Source organism: Oncorhynchus clarkii, chromosome 2 (assembly GCF_045791955.1).
Source record: "Oncorhynchus clarkii lewisi isolate Uvic-CL-2024 chromosome 2, UVic_Ocla_1.0, whole genome shotgun sequence".
NCBI lineage: Eukaryota > Metazoa > Chordata > Actinopteri > Salmoniformes > Salmonidae > Oncorhynchus > Oncorhynchus clarkii.
Genome location: NC_092148.1, coordinates 19,012,569 through 19,028,301, shown reverse-complemented (window position 1 = coordinate 19,028,301; position 15,733 = coordinate 19,012,569). Strand labels below are relative to the sequence as shown.

At 47.0% G+C, this 15,733-nt stretch overlaps 1 protein-coding gene across 1 annotated transcript in view; it reads left to right on the top strand.

Annotated features, from left to right (window-relative positions):
- The window catches only part of LOC139423686 (adhesion G protein-coupled receptor B1-like), a 99,828-nt gene extending 89,127 nt beyond the window's left edge, over nucleotides 1–10,701 (top strand). The window contains exons 25-32 of the mRNA XM_071175298.1: nucleotides 3,114–3,212; nucleotides 4,335–4,506; nucleotides 4,798–4,893; nucleotides 5,003–5,042; nucleotides 6,041–6,708; nucleotides 7,575–7,610; nucleotides 7,940–8,098; nucleotides 8,806–10,701. Coding sequence (XP_071031399.1) covers nucleotides 3,114–3,212; nucleotides 4,335–4,506; nucleotides 4,798–4,893; nucleotides 5,003–5,042; nucleotides 6,041–6,708; nucleotides 7,575–7,610; nucleotides 7,940–8,098; nucleotides 8,806–9,000 — 1,465 coding nt within the window. The 3' untranslated portion in view covers nucleotides 9,001–10,701. The remainder of the gene's footprint in view (nucleotides 1–3,113; nucleotides 3,213–4,334; nucleotides 4,507–4,797; nucleotides 4,894–5,002; nucleotides 5,043–6,040; nucleotides 6,709–7,574; nucleotides 7,611–7,939; nucleotides 8,099–8,805) is intronic.
- Nucleotides 10,702–15,733: the final 5,032 nt, after the last annotated feature.

Sequence of the window (15,733 nt, the reverse complement as noted above, 5' to 3'; positions counted from 1 at the left end):
TGTATAGAATAACTATAAACATAAACTGCAGTGCAAAATCTAGAACATGGTTGTGATCCATAGATCTGTTCAAAGTAGTCACATTACTAAGATACAGAATGAATAGTGACAGAAGTATAGGACATGGCACAGAGTAGTATATGACAGGGTGTGTGTATGTTCGTGTGTGTTTAGATGAGTGAGTCTGTGCTTTGGCCTGTGTGTTTGTGTGCATTTGATTACACAGTGGGTACTGGGGGGTTGTTTAAGGATTGTTTTACACCGATGTTACGCAGCAGACCACTGGGCTATCAGTGAGGCCTGGACCGAGGGGAGAGGGGGCAGAGGTGGCACAAGAAGATGGATACATACACAACACAGTAGGATAACATGGTATTCTCTGATATTATACTCACTGTTTGGGCCCCCTCTGCTCCCTCACAACTTTCGCAAGGATCAAGTTAAGCATACGTGGACTGAGGGGTGGAGGGACTGTAGGAAGGGGGCAGGGTGGCACTGCAGAGTGGATACGTGGAAAACCGAAGGGTGTTAGCCTCTTTGCCCCCTCGCCTTTCAATACCTAACATGTTTAATCAAGATAATTAATGATCGCTAGATGATGCGCCTAATGAGGCACGGCGTACCGTGGCTCCGCTCTCTCATATCTCTGAGATTTAAATGTACCCTCGCTGCCTGGCGAGGCTCTCTCTCTTTCCTCCACCCCTAAAATTAGAGGCTAATTGGATGGGAAAATGGAAAGACACGAGAGTAGAGGACAAGACAGGAGAGAAGAGGAAAGGCCAACTGTAAAGCCATCCAGGCAGAGCTGGCGGGGTGTACTGTTTTCTTGTTCTTCATTCCAGGAAGTGTTAGCACTGTGTTAGGAGGTTGCTGTTCAGTTACTTTAACCCTAGTTGTCACTATACAGACTGGGTCCTTCCAGACTCACTGGAAAAAAGTGGCAATTGTTACAGAGTGGACGATCCAAGTGAAAGAAATACCAGTAAACTGGGTAAGCTTTGTACCCTTGTTTGTCGACTGGGAACCACAGGATATCACCTATCTAATCTCTTCTACCCACATTGTTGAGACAGAACAACGAAGTGAGCATTTAGCTGAAGAGTATTGCTTGTTTGATTGAAGACTTGGATTTGATTTGAGCAGGTCTATGTGTCCCTGTGGATATGGGTGTTTCCTACTCAGCTTCATTCTCTCTCACTGAACTCTCTCTGTCGTCTACACATCATAAAGACAAGGGAAATGGTGTTGTATTTCAAAAGCTACTGATTGCTTTTTAATATCACAGCCTATGGCAGAAAGGGGGGGGGGGTGTTGGTTGTATTGCCTTTTTACTTGAAATGGAATTTGTTATAATGTGATTTTTAATCCGTCTGTCCAGCGGCTATATGGAATCGAAGGTTTAATTGTTGTTTTACGAGCGGCCATTTTGTGACACTGTTCTTCTCGAACTCTGTTTCTTCTAGATGTGTGTTTCTTGTGGGAGTATTTTAATATAATTAAGCAGCTTTCAAGCCATTGTGTTGAAGTATGGATGGACAGTTTATTGTTGCATCACGTCCTGATAATAATCTCAGTAATCACATACCCTCTCGTGTATTATTGCTGTATTATTTCTCAGACAGTATGTCATCCATGATGAAGAGGCATTGTAGAGATTGTACTGTGTCTCTTACTTCCAGCCAGGCATCCAGGCAGAGAGAGGCAGGCCACAGCCACACTGGGCTTTGTGATGTGATGAGAGGAGATTAGATGACAGCACAGTCACTGGAGAAGTGGGGTGACACAGAAATAGACTGCTAGATGGGAACTGGGATGATTCTCTACAGTATTCGTGGATTACAGTACCAGTGGAGAAACAGCTTCTCAGGAAATCTTTAGAATTCATTGTCTATCCTTTGTGTTGTTCAAATGCAGCCATGCAGAAACACACACTCAACGTACACACATTCAAAGATATACACCTGGTAATGAACACACATAAACACACTGTTAATTGGTTAATTGGAGGCCTGTCACGACTCACTACTTTGAGTTCATTGTTTGTGCGTGCGTGTGTTTGAGTGTTTGTGTGTGTATGTGGGTGCTTGCATGTATGTACATGCCTACATGAGTGTGTGTGTGTGCATGTGTGTGTGCGTGTGTGTGCGTGAGAGCCTTAGCAGGGTGTTCAGCAATGCCTGTATGAAGTAATCAGTCTGACCAGTGAGGCGTAGGGAGAAATAACCAGGGGTGAAAATATTCACAGCAATTACATTTAGGAAGCTAAATAAACAACGCAACTGAGACGCAAAGCATGAATTGGCACATGAAGTGTCTCTAATTAGACATTTGCTTTATTCATTTATAAGAATACCATCATTATTTAGCTGAATGCACGTAAATGAAGGATTCAACAATGTGAATAATAAGATGAAGAAGGGAAATATAATGTGTATTCATGCCAGTGCACATACAGGTGCCTGGCCAATAAGAATCGGACCTGCACAAGTTACACATGTATCTCTCTTCTTACATGTTGGTCATTTAGCAGACACTTATCCAGAGTGACTGACTGGAGCAATTAGGGTTAAGTGCCTTGCCCAAGGGCACATTGGCAGATTTCACCTAGTCAGCTCAGGGATTCGAACCAGCAACCTTTCGGTTACTGGCCTAACCTCTGAACAGCTCGGCTACCTTAACCACTTATGAATCATATTTTGAATCACTAGTTTGAGCTACATCATGTGCAACAGTGTCACTGCACTTTTCTGCACAGACTCAAGATGATTCGAATAATGCAGTAGTGTCTTTGTTGACTTGATTATCCCACTCACTCGGTGTTGGTTAGGATCCCCTATACGTTTGTTGTGTTCACATATAGTAGGAGCAGTGATCAATCATTGAGGAATAAATTAACCCTTAGTGACATATCCACCCATGTGGTTGTGTATCTTGTCCGGCCCAGCCCCCACACATACCCCTTAGCCCTGAGAGAGAGAGAGAGAGAGAGAGCTAGAGAGAGAGAGAGAGAGGGAACTGTGACTCACTGAGTGTAAGTTTGTGTGTGTGTGTGTGTGTGTATTTGTATCTGTGTGTATTATGTTACAGCGTGTCTTAATTTGACTACTTTGCAGTCAGATGACAGTACCACTGTACAATATGACGCTCAAATGTGCCAAGTGCGGAGTTATCTCGTCGGCTGACGTTTCTACCACAGCTACCAGTAACGCCATGTTAGTCCTGCTAATTATTTACCCACATATTCTATACTGCTTTCTTTACCTCTGTTTCCTTTATCTTGATATGCCTCCTCTACTTCCTCCTCCTCTTGTTTATATATTTTTGTTTCCCTCCTTTTCGTTTCCTCTCTTCCCCTGTACCCTCGTGAGAATCATTGGGAATTAGTTCTACAGTGCTGTTCTTGTAAGATATGGTGTGTCTGTGTGTGTGTGTCTGTGTGAAGCACAGACAGCAGAAAAGCAGCTTTAATATAGGCCAGAGTAAAAGTGCAAGGCTCAGTGGCTTTCAGCTATGTAATGCCCCCAGGCTATGGGATGGATACAGTGACTCTACATCTGTATCCGCATGGAGGAGGTTTTCATGGGCAGTGCAGGCCTGTGTAGCTATATTTTATGTAATGTGTTCTTCAGTGGGAGTATGTCTGAATGCTTGGATCTGTTTTAAACAACACCTAGAAACCTTTCATTCCATCAACTCAGGACAGAGTTAACAAGTGGACATGTGAAACAAAGACTCTGAAGAGTTGAGGAGTTAGGGAAAGAAATACACATGTTGATAAAGGAGAGAGAGAGAGACATTGTCCTGTAGGAACATGTGGACCAGAAGACAAGTCCCTGTCCACTTAATCACACCTCTGCCCTCTGCCTCTTGCGTTTGTCTTTATGTTACGTTTCTTTGCTTCATTTCACTTTTGTTCCTCCTTTACTCACCTCAGCTCCTCCTTTTCCTGTTGCTCTTGGTCTCATATGTTTTATTGACACATCCTAAACGTACATGCATATTGTATATGTCAGTTATGGAACATATATTTCAATTGATTATGGATGTATGTTTTTGTGTGTGATATTAGCATATTTACGGTAGCTACTGTAAGTATATGTAAAACATCAGGCTATATACCTATACCTTGTTATAGGTTTATTATACTGTACATAATCATTTCAACAACGAGGGCAACATGCAGTACACAGATGCCTTTTTTAGGAGTAGATATTGTATGTATTAAATTTGGCACGCTTCTATTGTAATTACAAAGTTGCATGTAGTTTTTAGTATCATTGAATCCCATGACTGTAGTGCTTACCCTGGCCTGCTGTTCCCTTCCCATCCTTCAGGGCGTCGCTGTGGAGCTCCTGTGTGGTTCTGCCTCTCCTGGCCCTCACCTGGATGTCTGCTGTCCTGGCCATCACCGACCGACGCTCCTCCCTCTTCCAGATCTTGTTCGCTGTGTTTGATTCGCTGGAAGGCTTCGTCATCGTCATGGTGCATTGCATCCTGCGCCGAGAGGTAAATCATTCTTCACCCGGTTGTCACTCTGACACATTTCACCTTGATGATACTCTGTCACAAACTCTTTTTTTATTTATTATTTGTATTATTATTATTTTATTTGTTATTTTTATTGGATGGTTGTTGAGGCCCTGTGCTCCACTAGGAGCTAAAAGGGAAAAGTTGATTAAGTAAACTAAGTCATTGGTTGTTTTGAGGGTGATGTGGAGGGGAGGAGGTTGAGCAGACAAAAACCTGACCGTGACATTGAAAGGTCATGACCTCTGTGTTTATGATGGTGTACTGTAGGTTCAAGAGGCAGTGAAGTGTCGGGTAGTGGACCGCCAGGAGGACGGGAATGGAGACTCAGGGGGATCTTTCCAGAACGGACACGCTCAGCTTATGGTAGTACCAATGGAACGTTATTCTTCATCTTAAACAATGTCTAATATACTTGATATGTATTACATGCTCTTTGTTAACAGGTTTTCTGTACATTTCTTTTCTTCGTTAGACTGATTTCGAGAAAGACGTCGACATGGCTTGCAGAGGAGGTAAGAGTACCGGCAAAAAAAAGAGTGAGTTTATGCAGTCTGTTCGTCTGTCCGTCTGTTCGTTTGTCCGTCTGTCCGTCTGTCCGTCTGTATGTCTGTCTGTCTGTCAGACCCTATTCAACTCTGTCTATCCATGTGGATTTTTCTTTGCGTTCTGTCATTCAAAAGTTACACTTGCTTTTCCCTCTCTGCTGCACGCGTATTGTGTGTTAGCAGCACCCTCCCATTCCACTCCTCTCCGCCCGTTGTCAGACCACGGCCGCCACAGCAGCCGCCCCTTATGAAGCACAAAACATTGTTTTGACATGAGATGCACCACATTACTGCAGCATAACGCAATTTAGCCCAGCCATTTGGCAATAGGGCGGTGGTGTGCGAATCAGTGCTGAGCAGTAATAGATAAATAGTGTTGTCTGAGTCTCCCACATCTTCCCCCACATCCACCGGCAGGCGGGCCGGCCGTGCTATAATTATGTACCGACCAACAGATAGAGGCTCTCCTCTGATATCCGTTAGGAGACGAAGGGAATCTGATTATCTCCCGAGACAGGATATCAGGAAAAGCATCTGGAGCAGAAACGCCATTGAGACGCGAGACACAGCAGACAAGCCCACTAAGGAGTGAAATGACTTTTTCTTTGTGTGAGTGTGTGTGGAGCGGTGGGGACTGGGGAGTGATTGTAAGATATTTTGTCATGCTGACAGGACGTTGTCTGATGCTGTTGTCTAGCCCTGTGCTCAATAGTGAGATGCACACCACAGCAAGCCAGCAGTTTCAATGAAACAGGGTCACGGCGTAATCTTCAAGCTAATGATCAGAAGTTCACGGAAGGCAGTAGTCACTAGTTCAATCAACAGTGGGAAGGTTTGCACTCATTCTATAGCATGTCCAAGTCTGGGCATCTTGAGAGTCACCCTCTCTTTATCTCTGAGTTTTGCGTCCTCTCAAATCTCTCTCTCTCTCTGTCACTCCCTCTCCTTCCTCCCTCCCTCCCCAGGTACTCTGAAGCGTTCCTCTCTCCAGGGTGATGAGAAGCCATCTTCCCAACCCCTGACCCTTCAGAAGGGCTCTAACTTCAACACCATGCCTGCCAGCATGGCCAAGGTCCACCTCCAGAATGTGGCAGACTACCCCAGTCATACTCTCACCCTGCGCAGGGAGAAGGGTGGCGCCACCAAGGGCATCAGCACCGAGCTGCCGGGAGCCAAGTCCATCTACATCTGTGACGGGGAGCTCTTTAAACAGCTGGACGGGGAGCTGTCTCCACGGGGGACAGGGGAGGCCGGGGGGCCTGAGGGCACAGGGTACATCATCCTGCCTAACAACAACAACACTGGCACCCTGGGGCGGCCCGGAAAGGGCAGCAAGGAGGACACGACGGCCAAGTACAACATCAGCATCGAGCAGCAGATGCCCCAGACCAGGCTCATCCACCTGGCCAACTCGGCGGGGGTGGAGGGCGTCCCGGGTTTCGCGCTGAAGAGCCTGCCTGCAGACCTGGTCAGTGTCTCCTGCTCGGAGAGGGAGTCGCCCGTCCACAACATGCAGAACGTCTCCGGAGAATCCCACATGACCAACAGCATGTGTGAACAGGGTGATTCTGGGAACTCTGGAATGATGTCCAAGAGCGAGACCGTGTCCACGCTCTCCATGAGCTCCCTGGAGGTAAGACACATACACACACACACACACACACACACACACACACACACACACACACACACACACACACACACACACACACACACACACACATAGACACACACATAGACACACATACAAACACACACAACCCCATGTTCTCACCAAATGATGGGACAGGTGTTCCTGAAATCAGCCAGTGCCGTTTCCTGTCAGTATGTGGTGGCTCTGTATTCATGGCATAGAGTTTCTGTTGCGATATATTTATAGTCGATATCCTTTTCTGTGTAGTAACAGCACTGTAGTGGCAACATGTACTGAAATATCCCTATCTTTCCTGGCTCGACAGAACGCCTAGATCTTTAAAAAGGTCAGGTTTTAGTATTCTCTCCTTGACTGTGCCAGTCCAGTGGGGGAGCTCAAACTCAGACTGCTACACTGACCAGCACATACCCACACACAGCTAGTCGTGCCAAGCCAGCCAGTCAGATAGGCAGACAGTCAGAACTCTCAGCCTGCTGGTGTCTTTTCACCTCAGGGCCAAACTCGCTCCCCTCCCAAAATGCTGTTCATGCAAGGTCGCGGCTGCCAGGGCAACCAACAACCAACCAGCCTGAAGGTCAGGCCTTTCTTTCTCTGCTTGCTGACAAAGGTCACGCGATCACAAGCTGTTTACTGCAAGGATTCACGCCAAGGGTGTCAGTATGAACCAACATGGACGCTCAGTTTTTTCATGAGTCACTGTTATGACTGAGAAACTTTCTCAGTCGTTTTAACTGATTTGAAAATAACAGTGAGGAAGACATCACCATTTTGTCTCGTCAAATTCACACAGCATATAGATGACAGCAGAATGTATCTTTTAATCTGTTCCTCATGACTTTCTCCAGAGACGAAAATCCCGCTACGCGGAGCTGGATTTTGAGGTAATTTCAGACTTCTTGACTGCATTTCTTCTGACATAATGTCTTGCTGGTTTGACAAACTGTCTCTAATGTCTCAATTCTGCTTCTAAAAATCCACTAGAATTGACATAATCCCCTTTTCTTTATAACGATGGTGCATGAGACTGCATAGCAGATCATATACAGTAGTCTATCTAAGCTTTGTAGACATCTGTGGTGGATGAATGATTTTTCTATGATGGGTGTTTTTTATTTGTTTGGTCCATGTAGAAGATCTTGCACAAGCTATGTTGTAGTTTAAGGAGGATTGATGCTGATGGTGGATTTTCCTATGTGATTGTCTCATTTAGAAGATCATGCACACACGGAAGCGTCACCAGGACATGTTCCAGGACCTGAACAGGAAGATCCACAGTGCAGACCAGGACAGGGCGTCTCCGCCTGGCGATGGGAAGGCAGGGAAGAGGTGGAGTGTGTCCTCAGCAGGCAGCGACAAGACCATCATGAGCGTACGACACACTGTCTCTCCCATTATCTCTTTCTCTCCTTCTGTCTGACTCACTCTCTCTTTCTTCCCCTTCTCCACTTTTTTTTTTACCTTTCTCTTTTCATGTCTCCCTCTCCCACTCTCTCTTTTTACCATTCTATCTCCATGACTAGCACCTCTCTCTCTCTCTCTCTCTCTCTCTCTCTCTCTCTCTCTCTCCTCTCTCTCGCTCTCCCTCTTTCTCTCTCTCTCTCGCTCTCTCCTCTCTCTCTCTCTCCCTCTTTCTCTCTCTCTCTCTCTCCTCTCTCTCTCTCTTTCTCTCTTTCTCTTTCTCTCTCTCTCCCTCTTTCTCTCTCTCTCTCTCTCCTCTCTCTCTCTCTTTCTCTCTTTCTCTTTCTCTCTCTCTCTCTCTCTTTCTCTCTCTCTCTCTCTCTCTCTCTCTCTCTCTCTCTCTCTCTCTCTCTCTCTCTCTCTCTCTCTCTCTCTATGTGTCTCTCTGACTCTGTGTCTCTCTGTGTCTCTGGGTCTATGTCCTCTCTCTAGCTCTCTTCTCTCTGTGTCTCTGTGTCTCTCTGACTCTCTGTGTCTCTGTCCTCTCTATCTCTCTTCTCTATCTCTCTGTCTCTGTATCTCTATCTCTGTCTCTCTTTCTCTCTGTCATCTGTTGATGATTTAGTTTGTTCTCTGGTTCACCTGTTCTCCTCTCCTGTCCATCCCTCTATCCAACAGGACAAGCAGCAGACACCCAGTAAGAGAGCCTGGGAGGGCATCAGGAAGACCCAATCTCCCCCGTCGTGGATGAGGAAGGACCTGGAGCCCTTGGCGGCCTCTCCCCTGGAGCTGCAGAACGTGGAGTGGGAGAAGGCCAGCGCCACCATCCCTCTGGTGGGACAGGAGCTCATGGACCTGCAGACAGAGGTGTGAGACTGAGACAGAGAGACAGACGGAGAGAGAGACAGAGAGCAGCCAACCCCGTCCCCCAGCCCAGCTCTCAGACAGACAGACTTCGTCCCTTCTCGCAGCTCCACATCTCAATCTGGGAACCAACGACCAACGATCAATGACCAACGAAATGGGCAGTGGTGAGAGAGAGAGAGAGAGAGAGAGAGAGAGAGAGAGAGAGAGAGAGAGAGAGAGAGAGAGAGAGGCTCCTTTATGTTAGGACCCAACTAAGAGAGAGAGAAGGGACAATGGCCTGATAAATGGGGGGAATGAGAACAGGTTTGCGGTGCATTTTGTTATATTTTCTTATTGCTGCTGGAATCAGTTTTTTGTTTACTATGTCAGAAAGTCATATATCTGGTCTGTTATTATCCACATTATTACTTCACTGGACACATACTTGAGTCCCTCTCTCCTCCTGGTAGATCTCTGTGGATGGTTAGCCATGTTTGGTATTTGGGTGGTGTAGGTAGTGTAGATTAAAAGGACAGACTGCCTATGGACTCACTTCACCAGCCTGCTAACAGATCACCTGGACCAGCCATACAGTTCATGTTCCAACCAAACTACATGTCCAGTACATGTCCCAAACACGCCTAGGCAGTGGAGGAGGCAGACTGCTGGACCATAACCATGTGCCTCTCCATGCCAACTAAGAGCCCCCCCCCCCACCCTCCACTGCACTGTCAGACAGTGTCCCCACCCCCTTGACAGGAAGGGAGCAGACCGATGACATCACAGTCAGTCAAAGGGTGGAAAACCCTCCCATTGGTGGGGGCCATAGTGACATCAGCATAGACCAACAAGGATGAGATATCTCATTTGCGGATGCCCTTAATGACATCACAGAAAGCCGAGATGGCCATATCTCGTTGGTGGAAGCTTCTATGACCTCAGCAGAAGCCAAGGAGACAGTGTTTTGATTGGTTGATTGGTTGCTTGGTGTACAAGCAGGCTTGGTACATTTGTGGCAAATATAATTCTGCTTGTTCGGTAAATGCAGGTGGTAAAAAATGAAGGACACTCATGTCACAAAGTATATAAAGAATTATGCTTAATAATGACAATGGAAATGAATAAATATAAAAATATATATGATAAATACTGTATAGGACATGACAGAGGTTGTGACTGCAGTATGGGGTTAGGATTAGTTGCACACAGAGAAAGCACAAGGCTCTTTTGGAGTCCTGTTGTACAGCAATGTAATTACTTCAACAGAGTTCTACAGAATGAATTTTAGCCTATAAATATCTTTCTTACTGTGCTTGGGGATTATTGTTGTCATTATTATAATTATGACCATGATTATTCACATTACATCTGCCTCCGAAATGGCACCCTATTCCCTATGTAGTGCACTGCTTTTGACCAGGTCAAATGACAGGAATTAACACCAGGTTAAAAGTAGTGCACTATATAGGGAATAGGGTGCCATTTCGGACACATATTATGATTCCCCTCCCATCCTTTTCAGGGTACTGGAATATGAGTGTTCTGTAACTCCATGTAACAGTGTGTGTTTTGGTATCACTGACTGTCACTCCCTCCTCAGATCTGTACGTGTCTGACATGAACCCTGGCCTCTGTCCCCTGACCTTTAACCTCCACCGCCCCGCCACCTTTTTAGTTCACAGAGGTTGACTCTTTGTTAATGTACAGTTTTCAGAGCACAAAATGAATGTGTCACATTTCTAATAAAAGTATATCTATATAATAAAGTATCAGTTGTCCTGGTGCGTTATACTGACAATATTCGTAATATATAGCCTATTTAAACGCCTAGAGACCGCTGTGTAAATCTAAATTACATAGCAAAAAACTCCCCATCAACATCAGTCAGTTGAAACTAGAGATATCTGTTTTGTTGCATTGGATGCTTCTCAATCCACCACTTCCCCCAGTGTTGCACTTCCTCATCTGTGGTGAAAGGTGGCAGAGTTAGAGCGTGTTTGTCAGACCATACCTAAATGGATCCTAAAATTCAAAATTCAAATCAAGAAGCATGACCATTTTAAAACAATTCCACATGTCAGCATAGCTCCCCCCCGCCCACGCCCACCCCCCTCCCCCAATGTTTTAGACTCAAAGGAATTCATCTCCCTATTCCCCTATAGTTTTTGTACTGTCTGTTTAAAAAATATTTCATGAATTGACACCAAAATTTGTCAAACCACAAGGCATCCAACGCAATTACCTGTAGGAATATTGAGGGCTGAAATTGTGTGTATGTGTGCATGCTCATGTGTGTGTGTGTGCTCATGTGTGTGTGTGTGTGTGTGTGCATGCTCATGTGTGTGTGTGTGTGTGTGCTCATGTGTGTGTGTGTGTGTGCATGCTCATGTGTGTGTGTGCGCTTGCGCTCACGTGTGTACATGTTCGTCCATATGCGTGTGTGCTCGTGCTTCCGCTTGTGTGTGAGATTAGAAATGGGAAGGTGTGTGGCTGTAATGACCTAAGCATTATTTACAGCCCCTGTACAGACACCCAATCTGGACAACAAGACGCTCGCTCGGCTAATAAAGATTAAACTGCTCGTAAATAGCCCAGGCAAATAAAAATGATGTGTGTTATTATTAGATTTAAGGAATACATCAACGGTGGAGGCAAATAGAGGATAGAGGATATTACTCCATGTCACTGCAGAGCTGCTAAATGTCCTCTCCCTAATTATTGGGCTATAATTTATTCATTAATTTATTCACAATAGATCAACTTTAGACATTTTAAGTGGGGCAAATCCAATGGAAAGGGTTTTAGGGAACTACTGTACAATACAGGAATGTTTAAAAGGTATGCTGGACTGCTGGACTAACTACAACTTATCTCTTAGGAAAATAAGGAGTTGCATCAAACTATAAACACAAAAGTCATTAACATTTGACCTGATCTGCTATAAGTACTTTGGACAGGCTTTATCAATCTAAATGTTACCAAGGAACAGAGGCCCAGAACCCAGTAGGTGTAGGAGTTGTTCCCCTCTATGCAGAGGTTTGTTCTCCAACCCCTACACTCCCTCCATCCTCCACATCTCCACTCAGAGAGAGGAGGCCAGCTGCACAGTGGACCGAACTCACTGAAACACTAAAGAACAGCATCTGTCCTTCCACACACAGACAACAAATCAATGGGCAATGTTCCGCTCCCTGATTCTCTTCTGTTTTAGCTTTGTGTTTAAAAAAGTTTTTGGGGAATTAGACTATTCATGTGGAATCTGGAGTTTTGTCTCCCTCCTCCCCTGTGGTTGGGCACAGATGATCATTTATTTTGTGTTTTTCAGAACAGGGAATGTATGTGCAGCAGTGTCACAGGGACTCAGAGAGAAGCTGGCACTGATTTAGGCTGACAGGGTCCAACAGCCGACCTACCTCAAAGCCCAAGGCTGTGTGTTAGTGTGTGTGTGTGTGTGTGTGTGTGTGTGTGTGTGTGTGTGTGTGTTACAAACACACTGACTCACCTTCCTCTCTCCTCTCATCTCCTCTCTCATTCACAGCCAAGCCAAACTTTCTTCTCATGTAAAACCACCCTACCATTCCTGGTTCAAAATGCAGTGAACAGGTTCTCCAAGTATTACAACCCTTACAAATGACTCTGCTAGACTTTTGCTGGTCCCATATACACATTAGAATGCCTCCAATGATCCAGCGTGAGCCGCAGTCTTGTTAGAAACCTATAGTACCCATCATTAGTGTCCATCCATAGATATTAGCCTCACATTGTACATTAGGCAATCAGCAGACATTAGGTTCAAATTAACCCTCATTATACTACGGAATGGCATTAGGTTTTAATGTACTGAGGATCGAATGACAGGAGTTAACACTGGCCACCTATGGACTCTCAAAGAGCTCCATCCTCACTGAGGCCAGCGGAAAAGCTACAGGAGAGATGGATTTAAAGAGCTGGAGGAGAGGAGAGAGGGAATGGAAGAGCTGGAGGAGAGAGGGAATGGAAGAGCTGGAGGAGAGAGGGAATGGAAGAGCTGGAGGAGAGAGGGAATGGAAGAGCTGGAGGAGAGAGGGAATGGAAGAGCTGGAGGAGAGAGGGAATGGAAGAGCTGGAGGAGAGAGGAATGGAAGAGCTGGAGGAGAGAGGGAATGGAAGAGCTGGAGGAGAGAGGGAATAGAAGAGCTGGAGGAGAGAGGGAATGGAAGAGCTGGAGGAGAGAGGGAATGGAAGAGCTGGAGGAGAGAGGGAATGGAAGAGCTGGAGGAGAGAGGGAATGGAAGAGCTGGAGGAGAGAGGGAATGGAAGAGCTGGAGGAGAGAGGGAATGGAAGAGCTGGAGGAGAGAGGGAATAGAAGAGCTGGAGGAGAGAGGAAATGGAAGAGCTGGAGGAGAGAGGGAATGGAAGAGCTGGAGGAGAGAGGGAATAGAAGAGCTGGAGGAGAGGAGAGAGGGAATGGAAGAGCTGGAGGAGAGAGGGAATAGAAGAGCTGGAGGAGAGATGGAATGGAAGAGCTGGAGGAGAGAGGGAATAGAAGAGCTGGGGGAGAGAGGGAATGGAAGAGCTGGAGGAGAGAGGGAATGGAAGAGCAGGAGGAGAGAGGGAATGGAAGAGCTGGAGGAGAGAGGGAATAGAAGAGCTGGAGGAGAGAGGGAATGGAAGAGCTAGAGGAGAGAGGGAATGGAAGAGCTGGAGGAGAGAGGGAATGGAAGAGCTGGAGGAGAGAGGGAATGGAAGAGCTGGAGGAGAGAGGAATGGAAGTGCTGGAGGAGAGAGGGAATAGAAGAGCTAGAGGAGAGAGGGAATGGAAGAGCTGGAGGAGAGAAGGAATAGAAGAGCTGGAGGAGAGGGGAGAGGGAATAGAAGAGCTGGAGGAGAGAGGGAATGGAAGAGCTGGAGGGGAGAGGGAATAGAAGAGCTGGAGGAGAGGAGAGAGGGAATAGAAGAGCTGGAGGAGAGATGGAATGGAAGAGCTGGAGGAGAGAGGGAATAGAAGAGCTGGAGGAGAGAGGGAATGGAAGAGCTGGAGGAGAGAGGGAATAGAAGAGCTGGAAGAGAGAGGGAATGGAAGAGCTGGAGGAGAGAGGGAATGGAAGAGCTGGAGGAGAGAGGAATGGAAGAGCTGGAGGAGAGGAGAGAGGGAATGGAAGAGCTGGAGGAGAGGAGAGAGGGAATGGAAGAGCTGGAGGAGAGGAGAGAGGGAATGGAAGAGCTGGAGGAGAGAGGGAATAGAAGAGCTGGAGGAGAGGAGAGAGGGAATGGAGGAGCTGGAGGAGAGAGGGAATGGAAGAGCTGGAGGAGAGAGGGAATGGAAGAGCTGGAGGAGAGAGGGAATAGAAGAGCTGGAGGAGAGAGGGAATGGAAGAGCTGGAGGAGAGGAGAGAGGGAATGGAAGAGCTGGGGGAGGGAGGGAATAGAAGAGCTGGAGGAGAGGAGAGAGGGAATAGAAGAGCTGGAGGAGAGAGGGAATGGAAGAGCTGGAGGAGAGAGGGAATAGAAGAGCTGGAGGAGAGAGGAAATAGAAGAGCTGGAGGAGAGGAGAGAGGGAATGGAAGAGCTGGAGGAGAGAGGGAATGGAAGAGCTGGAGGAGAGGAGAGAGGGAATGGAAGAGCTGGGGGAGGGAGGGAATAGAAGAGCTGGAGGAGAGGAGAGAGGGAATAGAAGAGCTGGAGGAGAGAGGGAATGGAAGAGCTGGAGGAGAGAGGGAATAGAAGAGCTGGAGGAGAGGAGAGAGGGAATGGAGGAGCTGGAGGAGAGAGGGAATGGAAGAGCTGGAGGAGAGAGGGAATGGAAGAGCTGGAGGAGAGAGGGAATAGAAGAGCTGGAGGAGAGAGGGAATAGAAGAGCTGGAGGAGAGAGGAATGGAAGAGCTGGAGGAGAGAGGGAATGGAAGAGCTGGAGGAGAGAGGGAATAGAAGAGCTGGAGGAGAGAGGGAATGGAAGAGCTGGAGGAGAGAGGAATGGAAGAGCTGGAGGAGAGAGGGAATGGAAGAGCTGGAGGAGAGAGGAATGGAAGAGCTGGAGGAGAGAGGAATGGAAGAGCTGGAGGAGAGAGGGAATAGAAGAGCTGGAGGAGAGAGGGAATAGAAGAGCTGGAGGAGAGAGGAATGGAAGAGCTGGAGGAGAGGAGAGAGGGAATGGAAGAGCTGGAGGAGAGAGGGAATTGAAGAGCTGGAGGAGAGGAGCGAGGGAATGGAAGAGCTGGAGGAGAGAGGGAATGGAAGAGCTGGAGGAGAGAGGGAATGGAAGAGCTGGAGGAGAGAGGAATGGAAGAGCTGGAGGAGAGAGGGAATGGAAGAGCTGGAGGAGAGAGGGAATAGAAGAGCTGGAGGAGAGAGGGAATAGAAGAGCTGGAGGAGAGAGGAATGGAAGAGCTGGAGGAGAGGAGAGAGGGAATGGAAGAGCTGGAGGAGAGAGGGAATGGAAGAGCTGGAGGAGAGGAGCGAGGGAATGGAAGAGCTGGAGGAGAGAGGGAATGGAAGAGCTGGAGGAGAGAGGGAATGGAAGAGCTGGAGGAGAGAGGAATGGAAGAGCTGGAGGAGAGAGGTAATGGAAGAGCTGGAGGAGAGAGGAATGGAAGAGCTGGAGGGGAGGAGAAAAGGAATGCTTCATTTTTTCATGACCTCAATCTCCCTCTTCACCCTCTTCACCATTTGTGTCCTCTTCCGCCCTCTCCCTCTTCTCTTTCCCTACCTTCTGCTCTTCTCTCTCTCCCCCCATTACAAGCCTGTCTATGCTGCCTCCGTAAATCTCATTGGAGAGGAACA